General features: G+C 35.1%; 1 protein-coding gene across 1 annotated transcript in view; it reads left to right on the plus strand.

The window, feature by feature from the left end:
• The window catches only part of LOC140155425 (TBC1 domain family member 24-like), a 108,395-nt gene that overhangs the window by 41,753 nt on the left and 44,936 nt on the right, over nt 1-21,706 (plus strand). Inside the window, 2 exon segments of the mRNA XM_072178271.1 lie at nt 12,668-12,902; nt 13,587-13,665. Coding sequence (XP_072034372.1) covers nt 12,668-12,902; nt 13,587-13,665 — 314 coding nt within the window.

Raw genomic sequence — 21,706 nt, forward strand, 5'->3', positions numbered from 1 at the left:
ATTTTGCACAAAATTGGTTAATTTCCCCCCCTCTCCGAAATTCACTTTGCCCCCCCATGCACCACCAAAAAATATTCCTGATGCTATCACTGTATATAATTACTCATTTACTTAGTAACCTAAAAACCTACTTTAAAGGAACTATACTTAAAACATTTGTAAAGTGTGGATGAATCAAAATTAAAAATTGTTGAAATTAATCTTTCCTCCTGATCGTGTATCAAATATTTTGCTCATATGTAGTTTGTCCTTCTCTTGTCATACATTTAAATCTACAACCCAACAATGCATCTGATTCATGATTACATGTTATGTTGAGCTAAATAGCAGCAACAGTGAAGCCAGATAGAGATGTTAATATTGGTTTTTCAACATTTCGTTGTAATTTTGTTTTTCCTTCCTTTGGCATAATCCAACCATGTAGATAATTGCACGTAAGCTGGGCTGACGTCAAACACACAGCTTACTATATGGGGCTTACCTCGTTCACTTGCATTCATTCATAAAAATAGGTCACAGCCTTTCATCCTACCATACAACGCTCAAATCAATCGTAATATCGTAAAGCGGGATATCTTCAACCGGACTTATTTTTGTGATTTTAACAAGATGACACAAATTTTATCATTTATGAGTTCGCAGTTGCAGAATGATGCTCTTATATTTTCGTTTTGGATTATGTATAAACATGGCGACTGAAAGTCATTAATCAGTTTATTATAAGCTGTAACAGTTGTATATGTGAAATTTGGGTGAACAAGCTCAATAAAAACAAGATTGCAGTGAACATTTGTGTGAGCAGTTACATATTACACAATGATACTAAATATTATCACATGATAGGGTTGCTTTGAAATACTTCAAGACTGCATCTGCACCATAAATATGTGTTATTGTCTGGTGGTACTTGTGATTATTCTCATTTTTTGCATATCATTTTCATGTTTATAATGCTTTGTACAGTGCTTCGAGATTCTTGTTCCAAGTGCTTAATAAATATGCGTGTATCATTATTGTAATTATTATTTAAAAATAGCATCTTATGCCCATATAGGCCTACAGCTGTTATTATGCCACAGTTTATTCTTACGTTTATTACTCTATGGTTGAAACCTTTTACAAGAAGAATACACACTGTTAAAGGGCAAGCCATTTTATATATATTTGCAAAAGCGTGTTTAGAAGAACATAAAATCTTTTGTGGTACATGTATGATGACGTACACAGACACCATGATGAGGATAACATACACATATTAAACAGAGATAAATACATCCAAATTATGTATCATGACAGATCCTAATCGACAATGTTATTTTACATTATATCTTAACTCAATCAAATGATTATATCATAGCAACCATTGTGCTTCCATCCTGTCCAAAATATTAATTGCGTATCTGACGTTTGGTTGATATGGATGGAATATCAATTTGTTTTGTGGTTACAAAGGTAAATTTGTACACAGAGATCTGTGTGTCAGTGTCAGATGTATCAGATATGGCTGTGATTGGGTCTGTTGATTAATTAAAGCACTGGGAAAGGGTTAGTTTGTGATTTTATCATCCTCTTTTAAAGACATATTTCGTGATCTTAGCATCCTCTTTTTATGACATTTTTCAGTAGATATCCATAAAAAAAGCTTATTCCCAAAATTTCAGTTGATTCTGATTTTGCATTTGCAAGTTAATGCATGATTATATGTATTACACTGCTCCATAGGCCACCGCCAAATTTGTCAATGTGCTAGGTAAACGAATTAATCTGCAAGACATTTTTTGCACATAAACATCATGTAGCCAGAGGTTTCCAGTTGTATAAAAATCTCAACTTTTTTTGAGAAATGTTGGGGGATGAGGCTGTGGATCATGAAATGCCCTTTTAAGGCATGGTTCAATAGTTCAATCCCATGAAAAAAGTTTATTTCTAAAATTTCAGTTAACACTGAATTTGTGAGTCAAGCATAATTACATCTATTACAGCATTCCATGGCTACTGTTGTAATTTCGGGCTCTCAACAGCCCAAAAATACAAATTGACGATATCTTTGTCAAACAACCAAATCTGCATGAAAACTTATGCACACAATCAGGATGTAGATTTCTGTCGGTATAAAAATCTCAACTATGTTTTGGAATAATTTTGGGGGTGAGGCTGTGGATCTGTCCCTTTAATTTGATTTCTTTTTCAAGAGTGAGTACAAAGAACTTTTTGTTAGAAAGATCAATAGGCCTATGCTCAAAAAACTTAAGTTTTCAGTTCTTTTAAGAACTGAAATTAAAATTAACAATTATAAAGTAACAATTTTAATTGTTACTTTTAAAAAACAATTAATTAAAATTGTTAGTTTTATGATTTTTCATTATTAATACAGATACATAGGATTTTGGGAATTTATATTTTGAGATCTTGGGCATATCTTACACTAGTAACTTACTGTTAGTAAGCCAGGAAACCTGAGTACATGCTATCAGTTTCATCACAATGCCAGGAGAGATGTTAGTGAAACTGGGGTAGTCCTCAGGTAGAAGAACAGAAAAGCTACACCTTAATGGAATGTCACTAATTAATTTGAACTTAGAAAGTACAAAAGAAATACTAATTGTGTAAGACATTGTATAATTCCTATAATTTGGTTCACCTCAAGTTTGGTAGTGATGTCAATGCTCTTTTGCGATTGCGCCACAAGTGTGCCGACAAGCCGCCCCTGTACGCGTCATTACCAAACGCATGCATTTGAGATTAATTTGATGTATGTCATTTGCATAATATCTTTTCAACTTTTGAGGTAAAGCTTGATATTTTATTCATCCAGGGATTCCATCAAATAGGTTCCTCCCAAGTAAGTTTGAATTGTTTTCAAACACTTAAGAGATGGAAAATAAAAAGGATTTTTAGTACTAATTCTGTTGTTGAAAATCTGTGAGCAATAAAATGCTACATATGGAGGTTTATTGAGATTACTACTCTGATGTAGTATTTTGTGACATTTGGCTCAAAAGCTTGAGATCTTGGTGATATGCTCAATATTTGGGCAACAGTATGATCTTTTTAGTTGAAAACTTAATCTTTTGGTTCAAAGTATGATCCTTTTGTCAAAAACTTTTGATTTAGGTCACAAGCATTAGATTTTGGTCAAAATATTAACATCTTTTGGTCAAAATCACGATCTTTTGGTTAAAAGCACACAATTTGATGGTCATAAGCTTTTTATTTTGGTCAAAATCTTAATATTTTGGTCAGAAGCATGATCCTTTGGTCAAAGACTTTTGATTTGGGGGAAAGCATGTGATTTGGTCAAAAGAGTTGCAGTTTGGTCAAAGGAATTTGATTTTGGTCAAAGTCTTAAAATTTGGTAAAAGCATAATGTTTTAGCAGAATGGTTGAGGTTTTGGTCAAAAGTGTTTAATTTTGGGCAAAATCTTTACATTTTGTCAAAGCATGTTGTTTTGGTTATAAGCATGTTCCTTTGGTTAAAAGCTTTGATTTTGGTTGGAAGCATGAGATTTTAGTCAAAAGTGTTTGGTTGGAAGCAAGAAATTTTGGTTAAAAGCTTATGACATCTTACTGTAAGAAAAAAGGTCACAGTCTAAAAAAAAATATCATTCATGCCAACCTCGGATAAATCTAATTATCTGTGAAAGATTGCTTTCATGTTTGCCATAATTTAACGCATTGTATTCAAGCATATTTATACTTGTTCCAACAAAATGCCCCAATCCAAATTGGGATGAATTGCAAGGTATTCTGGTTCAATGAATCATTAACACATCAAAACTAGGTCTCCCTGTAAACCTTTGGGCAAGCAGCATGGGTTACAATTTGCCTTCCCATGATGCATTGATGAAATAGTTGTGCTAATTCACATATGGAATCTTGGTTTACTTTAATGCTAAATATGATGGTACATTGCAATTGTTATGCAATTTTAATCAGTTGCCTCAAAGTTCAATCAATTGTCTTAAGGCAGGGAGCATGACCTAGCGGTGTTTGCACTCAAATGTTGAGACAAATAAAGCTGACACAAAAGAGGAATATAGTATGAGGAGATCTAAAAGCTTGATATATACACTATATAAGGGGTGTCATTTCTGCCCCATGTGCATGAATTATGTCAAGAGTTGGAAAACACCCAAAGCTTTCATTTTGATATATTATTGGCCTGAATTCAAAACACCACAAAAGCAATTTGCAAGACCTATGGATACATATATTCAAATTCAATTCCTACATGATTAAAGGTAAGCGTACACACAAAATAAATAAACAATCACACTGATTGGCTGATCAACACTTCGGCGCGTCTTGGAGTAGGAGACTTTGTCACTTCTACACGATCGCAATTCACCAGCGCATACCTGGACCACGGAAGTAATAAAACATTAACTTTACACTAGGGTTTTTAGTTAAACGGATAAAACTGGACAAATATTAAAGAAAAGTTTAAAACTAGTCAACAACACTCACATTTTTGTCAGAATAATTTCAGAGTAACCATACTCCGTCATCAGCGGTGTGATACTGGTGAATGACTGATGTATGCACTTTACTTCCTGTTGACAATGTCCTTTTTTGACCTTTTGTCAGGTGTTTCTAGAAGTAAAGTGTCATAGATCTTAGAAAGTTCTCGGCCCCCGTCCCTATTAAGAGTGGGGCTGGTCTCTTTCTTGATGAAAATGGCCTCTCTCACTTTTCTTGGCAATAGTTTTTCTTCCCTGCAGAGAACTTCGACGTTGTCAGTGTCAGCATCATGTCCTGTGCAATCTCCACAGGGAACGCGGTACACCACTCCTGATTTTTCATCATTCCGCGGTTTATCCTTGGGCGCGACAAGTACTTGACGAAGAGTTTGATGTGGTTTGAAGACAGTGGAGATGTTATAATTGCCGAACATTCTTTTGATTTTTTCTGACAAGTTCTGAACGTAAAAAGGAAGTAAAGGAAGTAAAGTGCATACATCAGTCATTCACCAGTATCACACCGCTGATGACGTAGTATGGTTACTCTGAAATTATTCGGACAAAAACGTGAGTGTTGTTGACTAGTTTTAAACTTTTCTTTGATGTCTACTACCAACACGTATAAATCTCTACACTCTGGACAAATATTGTTTTTTAAAGGTGCTTGACTGATGCATGATGGGAATGGATGATTGTTGGCTACGGGCAAGCAGCATTGAATGACAGCAGCCCCAGCTTTGCCTTCATTTAATGAATAACATGACAATAAAGAGGGTTGTACATGTACTCTCTCATCCTGAAGGAATAAAGTGTACCATTTTCAGGCATATTGCTGCGGAAATCACAAATTCTGTATGCAGGATCATGCCTTGGTGTTCCGCTCTCAATATGCTGAACGCTAATGGAAAAACTTACCGCGAGTGTTGTTAATTGCATGTGGGGGACATGTTGTGACGGTGGTGACATTATATATAGAGCGGATCTTGGAATTATTTTTGAAAATAAGATTTTGTTGCATATTTTCAATAAGATTCTACATGTATGAGTAGTTCTTCTTAATTAGAGTTTGGCGCATTTATTTTCTTGGGTTTAGAAGGAGATCCTGGTTTTAGTTTTTAGTATTCATTATTTTACACATATGAATATTCATTATTTCACATTACATGGGTGAGATACGACACCTGTAAGCTTTGCATAAACCTCTTTATTAGCTGGTGTAGTACACATTAGAATATGACTGTTGCTAGATCAACTGGCTCACACTTTCTTTGTTACGAACCACAGATCGAAATGATCACAACTCATTTTAGCAAGAAAGAAGGAACCAAGAAATTTTATATTATCCGCAAATTTAGATGATTGTGCTTTGATGATAAACAAAAATCTGATTGCACTGGATTATGTGATTCCTGAGTTGGGTATCAAAATAAATAGAACATCACATCAGGTACTTCAAGTAATGAACTGATTTAGAAGCTTTTAGATTTAGTGACTTCTGCATTTTTCTGATGTTTCATGCAAAATCACTAGCATGACTGTTAGCATTGCTACAACCTACTTTTTGCAAGGAAAAGAAGCACAGAAGAGGATGAAAGATTAAAAAGAGAAGAAAGAGGGAGAGTATAATATGTGAGAAAAACTGAAAGTAAGAGAGAAAGAGAGGGATCGCATGAGCGGAGAGATAGAGGGAGAGAGAAGAGTGAGTGAGAGAGAGAGAAAGAGAAGCCTTTTCTAGTCAGTGCAACTCAATCTCGAGAGAATAAGTGTTCAAATTTGGAATGGAATATGTTCTACTTGCCGCAGGCAACTTCCATTACATTTTTCTTTCTGATTATATTCCGGTGGAAAAGTAGAAGCAGTTCAAACTATTTGGATTCTTTTTTTCTTCTGCTGTGCTCTCCAAATTATGTTTTTGGGAATGTGATAATTTGGAAATGTGATCCCAATGAATTGAGTACGAGGCATAACATCCCTGTTTTGTCAAAACCTTGTAACTCCAATAGCTGCTAGGTGTTCAATATGTACAACATAATACATTGTATTGTATATATTTAACACATAGCAGCTATTGGAGTTACAAGGTTTTGACAGAACAGCACCGATAGTTTATTTATCCCTATGGGTACTATAGTATACTGCCTTTCCTTTCAACATTTCTGATTGGTTGATACATGATATATTAATTCATCTGAGTCAAGAGTGACCAATTAAAATACAGCTTCTAAATATTTAAGCTCAATCCTCTTCAGACTTACCCACCATCATCATTCTTACCATGTTGCTGATTGGCTCAATAAGTCATGATAGCCTTCTTGTAACCAATCAGCAGGTAGTACTCATGGAGTTAAAGCTTCAGGTTTGATAGAAATGAGCTTTAAGGAAAGAATAAAGTAGTAGTCATAATTGATAGGATAACATAAGGCACATCCACACAGAGGGATTTATTGCTTATGCAACGTGGTTCTTGAGCAAAAAATTGGGGAAATATGCTGTGTCTTCTCTCCTTTTTAGTTTCTTCCTTAACTTCTGATAGCAAAAAAGCAGTGTTCGGTGTTAGAATAAATGTGCAAAAAAGGCACAGTCATTGATATAGTGTGTGTGCCGTGCACAGACATAAACCCACAAACCTCAGCACACTTTACAGGAATTTGCTGACTACTGTGGCCCAATACACATCTAATAAATCCATTTAACATCTTTCAGGGATGTAGCTTATAACCTAGAGCAGAACCCTAATCAGACTATGTATAACCATCACAACCAGGATCAGTAATTGACACTGTTAATAATAGAAGTAATAATTTGGAAAATTTATAATTTTGCCAACATTGCAGATATTGATTTCTTAAACTTGATTGCAACAGAAATCAAGTGTTTGACCTGATTCATACTTGATAGCTAAATAAACCAGCTCTTGTATAGTGCAAAGAAATTGTAGAATGCTTTTATTAAAATTCAGTCTTGTTGTCAGTAGATAGTAACATGGTGAAGGCATACTACAGAGAGCATGCATTATGAATAAGACAGATGATATGAAATATGAATGTGAACTTGCTGAAATAACAATTAATTGAATTTAAAATAGTGATAGTATATTTACAAAACTGCATGTAGTCATAATTTTGAATATCTGGGGCAGTTTTCATAATAATGCCAGGAAATTAATTGTAAATTTTACTAATATGTGATGTATGCCTGACTATTTTAGTAGGTTGTGGTTAATTATTGTTTTAGCAATTGTCATCAATAATTTTTACTTCTTATGCATTGCACAAGATGTGTTTCATTCTATATTATACTCCTGGACATAAAATGTCACCATGCATTTTACTTGCAAAAGTTGACCACCAAATAATTGTCGGTCACATCACATACAGACCTATAAGTTTAATACCATTTTAAACAAATTTATTTCACATACAGGGCTATAACTTTGATACCCTGTTATACAATGTTACTCGAAAGATTGGCATGTAGAATTCACCACTTTTCAAGTGTCTTCTTCATAAAAAATCCCTTTTAGGAAAATTAATTTGGAAATAAGTAAGTTTGAGGCTAAATCTAAAACCAGTATTGTATAGCTCTGTATGTGAAACACTTTTGTCCGTTTTGGCATAGAACCATACATGTGATGTGACTGAAGTAATGTCTATCAAATTTCTTTCTTTGATGTAAGTTGCAGAAAATACATCACTGCAAACTGTACATACCTATGGCTATAACACCTGCATTGTCTACTCATTCAGGCAGGGGGATTTTTTTTGATGGGGAGTATATAATATGTAGTTTTCTGGCTGTGACAGCATGTTTTTGCTGCATCCTGTTGTTGATAATATGCTGTTCCGTTTGAAAACAACACCCCCTTTGGAAGATGATTTTGGCATTCCAAATTTATCAGTTTTAGCCATTTCGGAAAATTACACCTGGATTAATGGAGATAGTAGTATCATCGTCCACACAGGGGGTGCGGGTTTCAAGTGGAATAGTCCAATGCAGTATGGGGCAAACCAGGTCAGAGCAGGCTGGGATTTAGTTGTAATGAATTATGACAAGGAATCCTTTACTCTTTGTATATCTACTACTGAGATGAATTCTGCTATTTGATATCGCTAGATTGAGAAAGGGATCAAGCACAGTATCAATGTCTCTTATTTGTGCGTGTATGTTTGTATATAATTAGATGTTTAATATTGGGGTGTGCTTATGTGGGTTAATTGTGTTTGTTTGTGTATGTTTTCCTGCAACCAAGGTCAAACAAGAGACTTTTTGTGTTTAAACCATGGACCTACCTTTAAAGGAGCACCACGCATCCTTGGTTTGGGAAGGTCTATAGTAAGTCGCAATTGCATCCAAACACATTTTAGAGATATGTATGCTATTGTGCAGTATATATATAGTGACCTTGGTTGTTAGGCATATGTCATTCTGTGTATCATGCAAAGCTATACACACAAAACAATCTACAATATATATTGGTCCTCGGTTTGTTAATAAAACATTGATTCAGATGTCCTCATTTTTATAGCAATACACAATGTCCACAGTTCCCAGTGGGGTGTGTTTGTATGTGTATAAGTGCACTTGGTATGTCTGCACAGGTGATCAAGTAATGTATCTGCATATTTTGTGCTAACACCCGAGTTGCTATCTACTGTAGATAGCATCAGATATTCTGGAAGACTACGGCAGATAGATCTAATAATCAAATTGATATCATGTAGATAGCAGTACTTGCTCAAGTTGCTATCTACTGAAGATAGCATTGTATGTTGATGTCACTATCCACTGGAAATATGTAAATAAGTACATGTACCAAATGGAGACAATTGTCTATCTATATGTGGCATGTCTAGCTGTGTTTCTTTATTCTGTTTTCCCCAATTGAAACATTCTGCACATTTTCCAACCTACTTCAGAAGGGAACTCATTATCTCAAATGAAAATTTTACAATAAATGTATAATTGAAAATAGGGGAATCCTTCGTAGCCTACAAGTTGAACTCTTCACAAAATAAGTATATTAAAATATTTATGAAATTGAATCCTTACATTATAAAATGTCACTATTTTTTTTTCAAATACAATAAAGTGCAGAAGAGCACACTAGCTAATCTGTGTGAATATGAAAGTGTTTATTTTAATAAGCTTATTCCACACTATAGCTCAGTCAGAAGTAATGTGTCTATAGATGTATGGATTTCCTTTTTATATTCCCAAATGAAATTTAAGAGTACATATAGCATGAAAGTTCATATATGAATCTTCCTTCAGATTAATTTTTTTTTATAATGTGACTGTACTCCTGTGTTTAACATTTAATTATAGTTTGCACTGTACAATGCACTTTTTCCTTACTTTTGCATTATTGAACTTTTATTTAGAGCAAATTTCAAAAGGAGTCACCCATTCAAGTAATCTCATTTGAAATTCACAATCCCTGTGTGGAAGACTAAGGTCATATCTTCCACAGGGGGTGTATGGATTTCAACTGGAATAGCCCATTTTGTGTGACTATGCATTGATGTGAATTTGACAGACAGCAAGACTGTTACTGAGTATTTTTTAGTCTGAATAAAATCTACATGGATACTTAATTGACTGTAATAGAATTTACTTTTTAGTCCAGTTAATTAAACATTATTTATTTATGACCACTTCGTTATGAAAAACATCGATTAACTTTGCCATAGTAATTAAATTGACTCATTTAAGTTGCTTGAGCCACATACACATTGTATTAAATTATGTCAATAGCATAGTCATACAAAATGTACATGGTACAGTAGCACTTTGGTCAATTAATTGGCGTCAATTAGACTATATGCGCTTAAATGGGTATAATTGTATCAGAACAGCCCATTAGTCCAAATGATCATTAGTCCAAAATGGGTTAAAGATATGGTTTAGGGCATTTTAGGTTAGGATTAGGGTTAAGGTTAGGTTTAGTGTCAGAGTGAGGATTAGAGTCAGGGTTATGTTTTGGGTTAGGGTTAGAGTTAGGTTTAGGGTTAGGATTAGGGCTTCAGTAATAGGTTAGGTTTAGGGTGAAGTTTAGGGTTTGGGTTAGGGTTAAAATAAGGGTTTATAACTAAGTAATTTAGTTTCGGACTAACAAGCCTTGGGCCCATTGACATTAACAGCACTGCCCCTTTCCAAGAACATCCAAAAAGGAGAATGTAACCACATGATCAATGAGGTAACCAAAGGGGGCCTCAAGGAAGAACAGATGATTATTTGTGTTTTCAACTGATTGAGTGTCCCAGGTTAAAGGAGAAATAAAACAAACAAATAAAACAAAAAAGGGGTCATTGATGCCAAAAGGGCTGCCTATGTGACCCACATTCACGGCACATCCATGGTCATTTGTATTGAGTACCCCAGGGGTAAAACTACTGCAGAAAATGTTTGCCACATTGGAAAACATTGTAAAAAAATTGCTGCTGTGTCTGTCACAACAGCAGAACCCATAAGAAACTATAGACATCAAAATACTATGCCCAGCATTATGAGTCTACTCTTTATTTGCAATGCTTTGTAATGATGCTATTGATTTTCTTTCAACAACACGTCCTGTTTCAAAGTAAGACTTCCTAGCCTTTAATTAAATGCATTTGCACATAGCTATAGCACTAGCCCATACGCTTCATATCAATACTCTCTGGCATACTGAATGTGTGATATTTGAGAAGAGCTCTTCAGAAGTCACCTATTTCCTGCTTTTAGTTATTGGCTTACTGAAAGGTTTCAAAGGCACGTTTAGCCAGTTTGCGATATTTAGATTGATATTTGAATTACTCCTGATTCCAGAAAAATACAGCACTAATTTTTTGGAAGTAAAAAAATATTACTCTGTTTTACCAAATGAAACATTGCTAAATCGTAATCCTTAAAATATTACTAATTGGCTCACATGTTTCAATGACAGTGAACTTCTTACTTTGTACAAAATGCCTATGTATTGATGTCTTGCATAAGACTATAAAGCCTATTACAAATTAACCATCTCCACGCAGGTGTCCAGTGCAGACGACACTTTTCAAATTTTCTTTAAAAATGTCAGAATTGTACATTTGTATGACCATATTTGGAATCAGCATGAAAAATACATTAAAATGAGTACTAACCATGCTAACAAGGCTATCAGCGGTTCTTCTTGAGATAGCTCTTAATATTTTGAGAAAATATTTCAAAACTTAGACTTTGTTGAGCCTGGTTAGTGCTGCCAATGTTGCTAATCATGTTAATGAAAAGCAACATACCCAAATATTAACAGTTCATTGACACGGCTGTCAGTGGAGGAGATTGGATTGGTTATCGCTTGTCAATATTCTGTGAATGTCAAAATTCTGGGCATGTGTGACTGATATTGCAAAAAGGTTTATTGCTTCAAAATTGTGATAAAGTTAGTATACAGCTTCTAAGTCAGAGTTTCCCAAACTGTGACCCAAATTTCATAAGAAAAATATGGCGTGACCCACAGCATAACGTAAATGCTGAAACTTATCAGCAGAATACCGGGCAAAATCAGGGCTGTCACTCACGCATTGGCCGTGAGTCTCACGCATTGGGTCACTTTCTCACGGTCTCACGCCAAGGTAGTATAATCTCACGCCTAAAAAGTAAATCTCACGCAAAAAGCGGAAATTGAGTAAAATCTCACGCATCACCATGAATATATTGTTGTTCCTATCCCCCGCTTTTCACATTCTTGAGCGCCGTGGCTCAAATAATCATGGGTCAAAATGAACACTGAAGTCGGCATATCCCGGTACGCCTCTGTCTCACGCCAAGCAATTCCAAAAAGTTGACAGCCCTGCAAAATGTCTAAATGGGACAAAATTTCCAAGTTGTTTTGCTGACTGGCTCGCAGAAATATGACTTTACCGGGACAAATGCATGTCAAGCCCGCACAATATTGCGTTTTTAATGCTCAAATGGGTCCAAAGCAGGATACATGACCAATTCAATGCCAATAGTACTTTGAACTTAAATGCACAGAGATGTATTTTTGGCAAGTCCCACGACCCCATTTGGAAGAGGCTGGGCAAAAGGGTCACAAGTCACAGTTTGGGAACTGCTGTTCCAAGTTAAGTTACTCACAAAATGTACATCACACCGAGGTCTAGAATTTATTATCTTATTATTACTATTATTATCATTATTGTTCTTGTTGTTATCAATAATTTTTTCATACTTCTATTTCACAGAAGAAAAGAATGCCCAACTGGAGATGCCATCCTTCGGTGAAGATGACCACATCAACACATACAAACTGTCCGAAGATGGTAAGAAGCAGCTGACTAAACTCCTCTGTGTTATGCATCATACCCGTCCTGATATCAACTACTGTCCATTCCTGCCTTCTATTGCTAGTCTTCTGCTGCATTACATGGATACTGAGCAAGCATTTGATGCATTGTCAGCATTACTGGGAAGTCAAAGGTAAGCATGTGAAGAAGTCTAAGGGTCAGTGTAAAGAGTTTGATATTTTGTGTTCCTTTACCAAAAATGCGGTGGCAAAATCCGCTGTTGGCTGATGTGATGACTACATAGGAAGAGGAACAAAGCCTAAAAATAATTCCAATCATTTCAGCGGAAAATCTCAGCAGGGTCCATAAATTGCCATGGAAAACTGAAAATGCAACATATGTTGATGAAAGAGCCGAAAGGCAGACAACCCCACAAAAACATTATTTGGTATCTGAGCAACTATATTACTGATACAGGTGGCTGTACAAATGCATACATGTATTTATTGTAAGACCACAATCTGCCTTTTGTCTCTTTTGTTAAAAAAAAAAAAAACACCACTCATTTAGAGGCATAAATGCCCTGTAGGTGGAATGCTACTGTATTCTGGCCCAAAGAGTGACATTTATTGTTTCCATCATTAGTGAGGCCATATCATAGACCCAAGTAACCCATTTTAAACCATGGTGGACTTTAATTGGTGGTTGGTATTTTGAAATTTAATCTTTATCTCTTGTTATATTCATCCACAGTTTATTGTAGTATCAGGTTTTTGTGTAGGACGGGTTACATAACTGCTGACTTTCTTTATTTGAGGTGTTTATAGGAAACAAACGTCTGCATTGATTTGCTATTTTCTACTCTTTTCTTCTCTAGATACAAATACTTGGAACAGACCTTTATTGGCTTTGAAGCTTTCCGGATCAGTTTCACCAAGCTGGTAATTAAATTTGCTGTAAGTATAAATGACATCTACCTCTAATAGTGTCAATGTGTCCGACATGAAAACCAGAGTTAGGTGTTTCAGTGATTCTTTCTTACATTACACTTGGTTATCGTACACACAATAAAAAGCTAGGACATCTGACATACTTGTACTAATTTCTGGGGGTGTCCACTGCAGACGACAAGTTTCAATTCTTTTTTTTAATTCAGAAATTTCAGAATTGTACATTTTATGGCCATATTTGGAAACAACCTTAGAAATACATTCAAATGAGTACAAATGGGCCTAGTATTGGTTCAGTGGTTCTTTAAGATAGCTCTTGATATTTTGAGAAAACGTGGAGCATGTGTGGCCAAGTGGATAAGGCGCTCGGCTCATAATCCATAGGTTGTGAGTTTGAATCCCACTTGTGTCAATGTGTTGTGTCAAGGCACTTTATCCTCATTGCCTACGTGGGGATGGATGTTTGTATAGTTGTTTGTTTTGATGTTGCAATATTGGCGCTGATTAAGCTGCTGCCTTCAAATTGCATTGTTTCTGTTTAGGTGTGTTTAATGTAAATTCTAGCAATTTGACCTGCGGGTCACCATTAGAGTTTGAAATAAAAAATACTTACTTAAAACTTGGGCTTTTTATTTTAAAGCTTATATGGCTAGTACGCAGCAAAGAATTATATACATACATACATCCACATCCACCTGCCTACATACATACATACATGTAAATAGTTTTTGTTAATGTACCATTTCATGTGGGGCCGTAGTGGTCAGCGACAACCTATAAAGTGTGCTGAGGCTTGTGGATCAACGTCTAGGCATTGTGCCTGTGTGTAGCGCACTATAAATCACTGCGCTTTTTTTTTTTCAAAAGACCACAGTGCAGAAAATACAAAACAAGCATGAAAATACAAAATACAAAGGGAAAGAACAGCTGAAAACCACAAATACAGCAAAAAACTACATTTGTGAAAACTAGTATGTCTTTAAGCCCTTTTTGAAATCGGGTGGTGAGTTGGCATTGCATATGAGAAAAGGTAAGCCATTATAGTTTTGGAAGCCATTCCAGAGCATTAAATGTCATGCATAGCCCACTGTTTTAAATTCTGTTTTTTAAAACGAAACTTGATCTTATGGTGTGCGTCTTTGCTTTCAGCACCATTGATGCCTTAGCTGTATTAACCCGCATTAATATTGAACTACATTCAACTCCATCTACCCCTTGATAACATTGTAATTAAATAGCCAGGCTTTGTCCAGCACTTTATTTGTATGAGAACGTACCTTGGGGACCAACCCACCTACTTTATCACGATGAGACGCTATGTGGTAAACATTTAAGCTGCCTTTTTACCCTTCAACATCTTGGTGTTATTAAATACATTGTAAGCTGCACCTTGACATTTTTGAATAGAAATGTATGACCATCATGCTTTAAATGAACTTGTATTCAAAAACATTTTATATTGAAGATGTGATGTGACCTTTATGCAAGCTTAAGAAAATTGTGATTTCGGTCCCGCTGAGTCCTGATTTTATCATTTCAATTTATTATATTGCAGTTTCCTTAACCTTATAAAGACATTAGAAACATATTAGGCTAAAAAAAATAATGCTATGTCTTAAAGCCCTTGGCAGTTAAAAAACCCCGAATGCTGAACCAGTGACATTTGCAAGTTTTTAAAAGGGGGGGATGGGTCTCTTTCCCCCTGTCTGCTGAAAGATTTTGGGCTCTCTTCACTCAACCCCTTGATTTTTCGCTGATTGGGTGCATTTCCTACAACTGACCGAGATTGAATTAAGATATCATTTATAAGTGTTCAATACAGTTCTTGAGTTGCAAGCAAACATGTCAAAGGTCGTATACTTTCATTCTGCTAAATCCAGGATTTTGATTTTATGCTTTCTTCAGTAGATAGCATATGGCCAAAACTAGTATTTTATGCTATCTTCAGTAGATAGCATATGGCCAAAACTTGTATTTTATGCTATCTTCAGTAGATAGCATATGGCCAAAACCTGCATTTTGTGCTATCTTCAGTAGATAACATATGTGACCAACTGACCATCCACGACGAACCCAGTGTAAAGTCGCCAGTACACATTCAGAGATATGGACCAATAAACCAAATAAAATTCTATAGAAAACAACGGATTTTAAGGCAAAATATTGAATTTTGAGTACCAAGTTTACAAGCAATTGTGACATATGATATACCATTTTAAAGCTTGGGGATTTTAGCCAATTAAAAATCTAAGATACTCAAATGTGCAACTTTCTTTACACTGGTTTCGTCGTGGACGGTCACATATGGCCAAAATCTGGATTTTATGCTATCTTCAGTAGATAGCATATGGCCAAAATCTGGATTTTATGCTATCTTCAGTAGATAGCATATGGCCAAAATCTGGATTTTATGCTATCTTCAGTAGATAGCATATGGCCAAAACCTGGATTTTATGCTATCTTCAGTAGATAGCTAAAACTTGGAATTTGTACTATCTTTAGGAGTATATGTCGTGTTGCTAAATCCTGTCTTTTTTTCTGTTTTAATTAGATAGCATTACTGTTTTTTACCTAAGCAATGCGAGTATTGAATCAAATACATTTTCTTCAAAATATTTCTCAGAATTCATGATTTTACGCCAAAAATTTTTTTAAAAAGAAATAAAAAAATGAATTGGCTGTTTCAGTTGAAATAGACATGCTAAGAAAAACGGAAGCATGATAGCCTTATAGTAGCAGGTGTGTGCATTATGATACTGACAACGTCCCCTTGTATGGGGTGTTCCATAGTTTGCTATTCTATAGACGTTTTCTATAAATCTCTGAATCCTTTATTATTGGTGTGCCCATTGTCACTTCACACATTGACCTGCACAGTTACGATAGTGAACAATGTGTGCAACATATTTAAGGTTACTTTCGGAAAGGCTGTCCCCATGGCATAACCACCCTCTGTGGGTGTAAAAAAGTAGGCAAGCTTAGAAGTTCCTTCTTGAGAAAAATCTTGGCATTTGGAAAATAAATTTTGCTTATAATTAAGAAATAAAATAATGAAAAATTGTGTGAAATGTTGCTTTCTTAATTGGAAATATGGTTTCTCTTCCTGTCAATTGTGGGTTCTACTCCTTATCTTCACTTAAATGCAGAACAGTAGTCTTTTCCATTTTTACATGTGTTTTCAATGAGACAGGTTTATCTGAACTAACTGCAATTACAAGACTTGAGCAGCTTGCTTTGAATGTACAATGGGCTATAATGGCACCCCCTAAAGAAGACATGTAAGTTTGTACCATAAATGGGAATTCCCATTTTGACAATAAAATTATAAATCTTTAGGGTTGTGAAAATAATGACCTTTTTTTTTTTGGGGGGGGAATTCCCAGAGCAAAAAATGGTGAAAATTTGTGGGAATCCCATCATGTCTTCTTTAGGGGTGGGGGGGGGCTTTAATTTCTGAAATAGCCCAATATGAGGGGAAAACGGTCAATGTATCATGATTCCTCTTTAAGAATTATTATTTCAAATACTCCCTTTTCCAAGCTGATGAGTGTATCCTTGGCGACACTAAAAGGAAAGATGATTAGCTACTCGCATGTTATGTTTAATTAGACATATGAGACTAGGTGGTAGTCTGTGCAGTCTTGTGGTAATTATTGGTACACATAGGTGTTAAGACTCGCTTCACTTGGATATTAAAGTTGTAGATGACAACAAGCAGACAGATTAGACACATTAACATAGACATATAGTCTATTGCCAAAGGCCAAAAAGTCTCACTTTGCGAGTGTTGTTGGTGAAAATAAAACCAGGTTTTAATACTTTTAATGGTCCAAAATTGCCAATTTGTGAGCGAACAAATTGGGTTCATTTTGCTTTCATGTTAAAAAAATCTTCAATTTTGGGAAAAGGTCCACTTTTGGGAAAGAAAAGTCTTTTTCAAAATCTCCCCCCAATAAATCCTGGCTATGCTCCTGATGAAGATGTTACATGCCTGTCAGTAGAGGTGTCCTTTTTATAGAAAAAATAAACCTGGTTAGGCCTACATACCTAAAATTCAATCAATAGGCCTAACACATTTTACTTATTAGTAGATTATTCTTATTTCTAGTCCAAAAACAGAACTCACTGTGGACGTTTTGGAGTCTTACAGACGCATTTTTCTACACTATTGTTTTACTTATATTACTTATTTGGCCAGCAATTCTTTTTTTTTAATTGTCTCCTACCAAATGAGTACTTCTTAAGGGGGAAATAAATTGAGGCAAGATTGAAAACTTTGATAATGACCTAAGTAAAATTTCTGAAAAACAAACAGATAAAGCAAGGCACCTGTTGTCTAGACTTTGAATACATTATATATCTAATTAAAAAGAAAGCTATTCTACTTGCTCTTCCTATCTAAATTTCCATGCATAGGTGAGGAAGAATTAGAAATAAATAAATATTTGGATTTCTAACTTATCATCCATCTAGTGAGTCTCTAGAGACACTGTTGTAAGGTGCTATTGAACGCAGCTATATAATGCATCGGGCAGGGAGAAATAGATACTGATGAAAATTGATTTCCAGGCATTATAGAAAGCTCTGTTTTATCAACTTGAAATCTTGGGGTCGGGAGTGTGTTTCATCTTGATTGTGATTGCTCTGAACTGATCACATTATTAACTTAACTCTCTGCATGCAGGTGTCGACTGCAGATGACAAGTTTCAGATTGTCTTTACAAATTCAAAAATTTCAGAATTGTACATTTTCATGACCATATTTGGAATCAGTGGAAAAAATGCATTAAAATGAGTACAAACAAGCCTAGTATTGGTTCAGTTTCTTCAGATATCTCTTGATATTTTGAGAAAATATCTCAAAACTTGGATTTTTTACGTTGAAGTGTATGTCCAGCATGCAGATCATTATTAATTAGCCTGACTGGGGTCTATTGTATGGGGTACAAAAAGTAGGCAAAAGTCTTTACACAATTCAGTAAATTAAACACTAAATTAAATGGCACACCTGCAGAATGATTGCCTTGCTTTACATGGTCTTCTTGACTATGTTTATGTTGCTGATCGTAAAATAATTGTGCTTTTGGACTTCTGAAAAAATAAACAATTTTATCCTATTGTTAGATGGTACAATATGCACTTATCAACCCAAAATGCAACATCAAATTAAATTACAGCCTTATTCTGGACCACCCTGTATAATGACAGTATGAATACACATAGCAAACGTAGTTGATCTTGGTAACATAATAACATTTTCCTAAGTGTATGGCCGAGTTTTTCTTCTTAATAAATAATAAAAAGCATATAGGCCGCCTCCTTCTTCATTAATAAAATTAAGATAAAATGGTTAATGAAATTAGACTAACCTGATTGAATTGTTCACAAAACCACAGGATTGTGAAACAGGTGTGTAGATCATGTCTGGGAAGACGAGTGTTGATTAACCTTTCACTTGGGGATAAAGATGAATGGAGAGATAGGCCACATGCTAAATTAAATATTTAAATCTGAAAAACCTTTTTTCAAGGTTATGTTAAGGCAATTAGGGTTGCAGGAGTCATGGATTTCCCGTTTTAGCCATTAATTTGCAGTGCCATTAACTTTTAATTTTTGCCATTAACTGCAGTGTGCTTCTTAATATTAATACATTAACCTTATAGAAAATGAATCAAAAAAGCCAATTATTACATTAATATTTCGATAGGTCTTGCAGTTCTTGAGTTAAGGTCATTATATCAAAACCCATGCCATTCATATCTTGTGTGTCAGATTTAGTTGACTCAATATTTTAGTGCACACACTACTTGATCATGCTCCTCTCTGACCCGCCTTAAGCTAACCAGAGTTCATACAAGCGTAGGACTGTACAATTTTCTTGATTGACCACCCTTCAAAATACAGTTTTACCTGTAGAAATTAGTCTTTTTTATGAGAGCACTTAGGCTAAAATTTCTCTCCAGTTGCAAGCAATGTGAAATTGAATATGGACTTGAATTGTGCTGGCTAGACTTTATCAAGAAAAAAGGTATGGTTATGTGGTCATTGTATACCACAGATCTTTCATCAGCCTTTAATGTGTGAGCATCATAGTATTGTGAGTTGATTCAGGATTGCATAGGGACAAGTGTCTTGTACTAGGGTTAAGGGTTAGGTTTTCAAGGAAAATGTATTTAGATGGTATCCTCTGACCAGTACAAACTTACCCATAGATGTGTTTTTGCCCTGTGGACTGACAGGGTTTGCTGTACTATATAGGTATGTCCAGCTGAACCAGTCTACATGTTATACAAATACAAGTTTATGCTGAAAAGTGGCGTGTGGTTTACACAAACAATCTATATTATTCCCATCTATTTAATGCTGATCATAACATAGATGCTAAACCTCTTAATGCCCGGCATGCTAGTCATAGGCTTTTATGTAAAAAGTTTTGAGATATTTTCTCAAAATATCAAGGACTACTGAACCAATAAAAGCTTATTTGTACTCAATTTAATGATTTTTTCATGCTGATTCCAAAATATGGTCATGAAAATTTACAATTCTAAAATGTTTGAATTTAAAAAAATTTAAACTTGTCATCTGCGGTCGACACCCGCATGGAGAGAATTAATCGAATAATAATTCTGCTTTCTTTTGGTTATCATATTTTGATAGATCTGCACTTACATTTAGCAGATTGATTTTCCTGCATAATTGCAGAATATAATAGTTCCTTCACCTTAGTAAATGAACCTGATAAGTGCTGCATCAAGATACATTGATTGTAATTTACACCTGTACAAAATAGTGAGCCTTCATATTTTTGATTAATTTGTAATGAACATATCCTTAACTGAATGTAAAATTGAATACACACCTGTGACTTCCATAAAACATTTATGTAGTAGTCACGGTATTATGTAGTACCCTGTGTATACTGCTAATATTAAAGGTATGCCTACTGTGTAAAATCCTTCTGTGGAAGCAATGATTTGGTTCATATAATTTCTCTAGGTTACCCAGCATTTTATATGATTTATTTGTCATTAAAATCTTGAGGGGATAAATGCTGGAATCACTGCGGTGGATAAGCAATTTAGAAATCCGATTATAATTATAATTGAATGTCTATCAGCGACGGTGGGTTAAAGTATTCAACCCATTTTATTTGGGTTGTGTTTAAGAATAAAATAATAAAAATTACACAAATTGTCGTAAATATATAAATGTGCAAGAACATGTGAACAAGGATGGAATTTGATTTCAAAGAGGACTAATATGCCAAGTATTGGTGTAGTTTGGCTATCTTGGTTTGATATTGTGATATCGGAAAATCAACTGCCGCTCGTATGTACGTGGAAATACATCAAATCCAAGGATTAAATTCTGTTATGAGAGGTTGGAGTGTGTGTATCATGGCACAATGGTGTTGTAAATTGGCTGTGACAGTTGGTAATAGGATATATTAGAATTTAACAGTTTGGGAGGCTTAAGTTTCACATACATATTAGTGTTAGGTTTGATTTTGTTTTCATACTGTTAAACAATTGCTTCTAGTCTGTAAATCTTGATTATTTGTGGTTTGTATCATTTATGTGGCATTTTGTGTTCAGGTTTATTAATGTTGGTGCACTAACCATTGTAATTTGATGCTATTGGGATAATTTAGTGCATCATATAATAACTCACCAGATAGCATCATTAAGCCAAAAGATATGCTGCTCAGTTGATAGTTTCCCATATGAACCAAACATGCTGCTATTTTCAGTAGACATAACATATATAAATTGAAGTGCTGCTAGCTTCAGTAGGTAGCATCCCACATGAACTCAAAATGCTGCTATCTTCAGTAGATAGCATCCCACATGAACTCAAAATGCTGATATCTTCAGTAGATAGCATCCCATATGAACCAACAATGCTGCTATCTTCAGTAGATAGCATCCCACATGAACCCAAAATGCTGCTATTTCAGTAGATAGCATCCCACATGAACCCAAAATGCTGCTATTTCTGTAGATAGCATCCCACATGAACCCAAAATGCTGCTATCTTCAGTAGA

Source organism: Amphiura filiformis, chromosome 6 (genome assembly GCF_039555335.1).
Source record: "Amphiura filiformis chromosome 6, Afil_fr2py, whole genome shotgun sequence".
NCBI lineage: Eukaryota > Metazoa > Echinodermata > Ophiuroidea > Amphilepidida > Amphiuridae > Amphiura > Amphiura filiformis.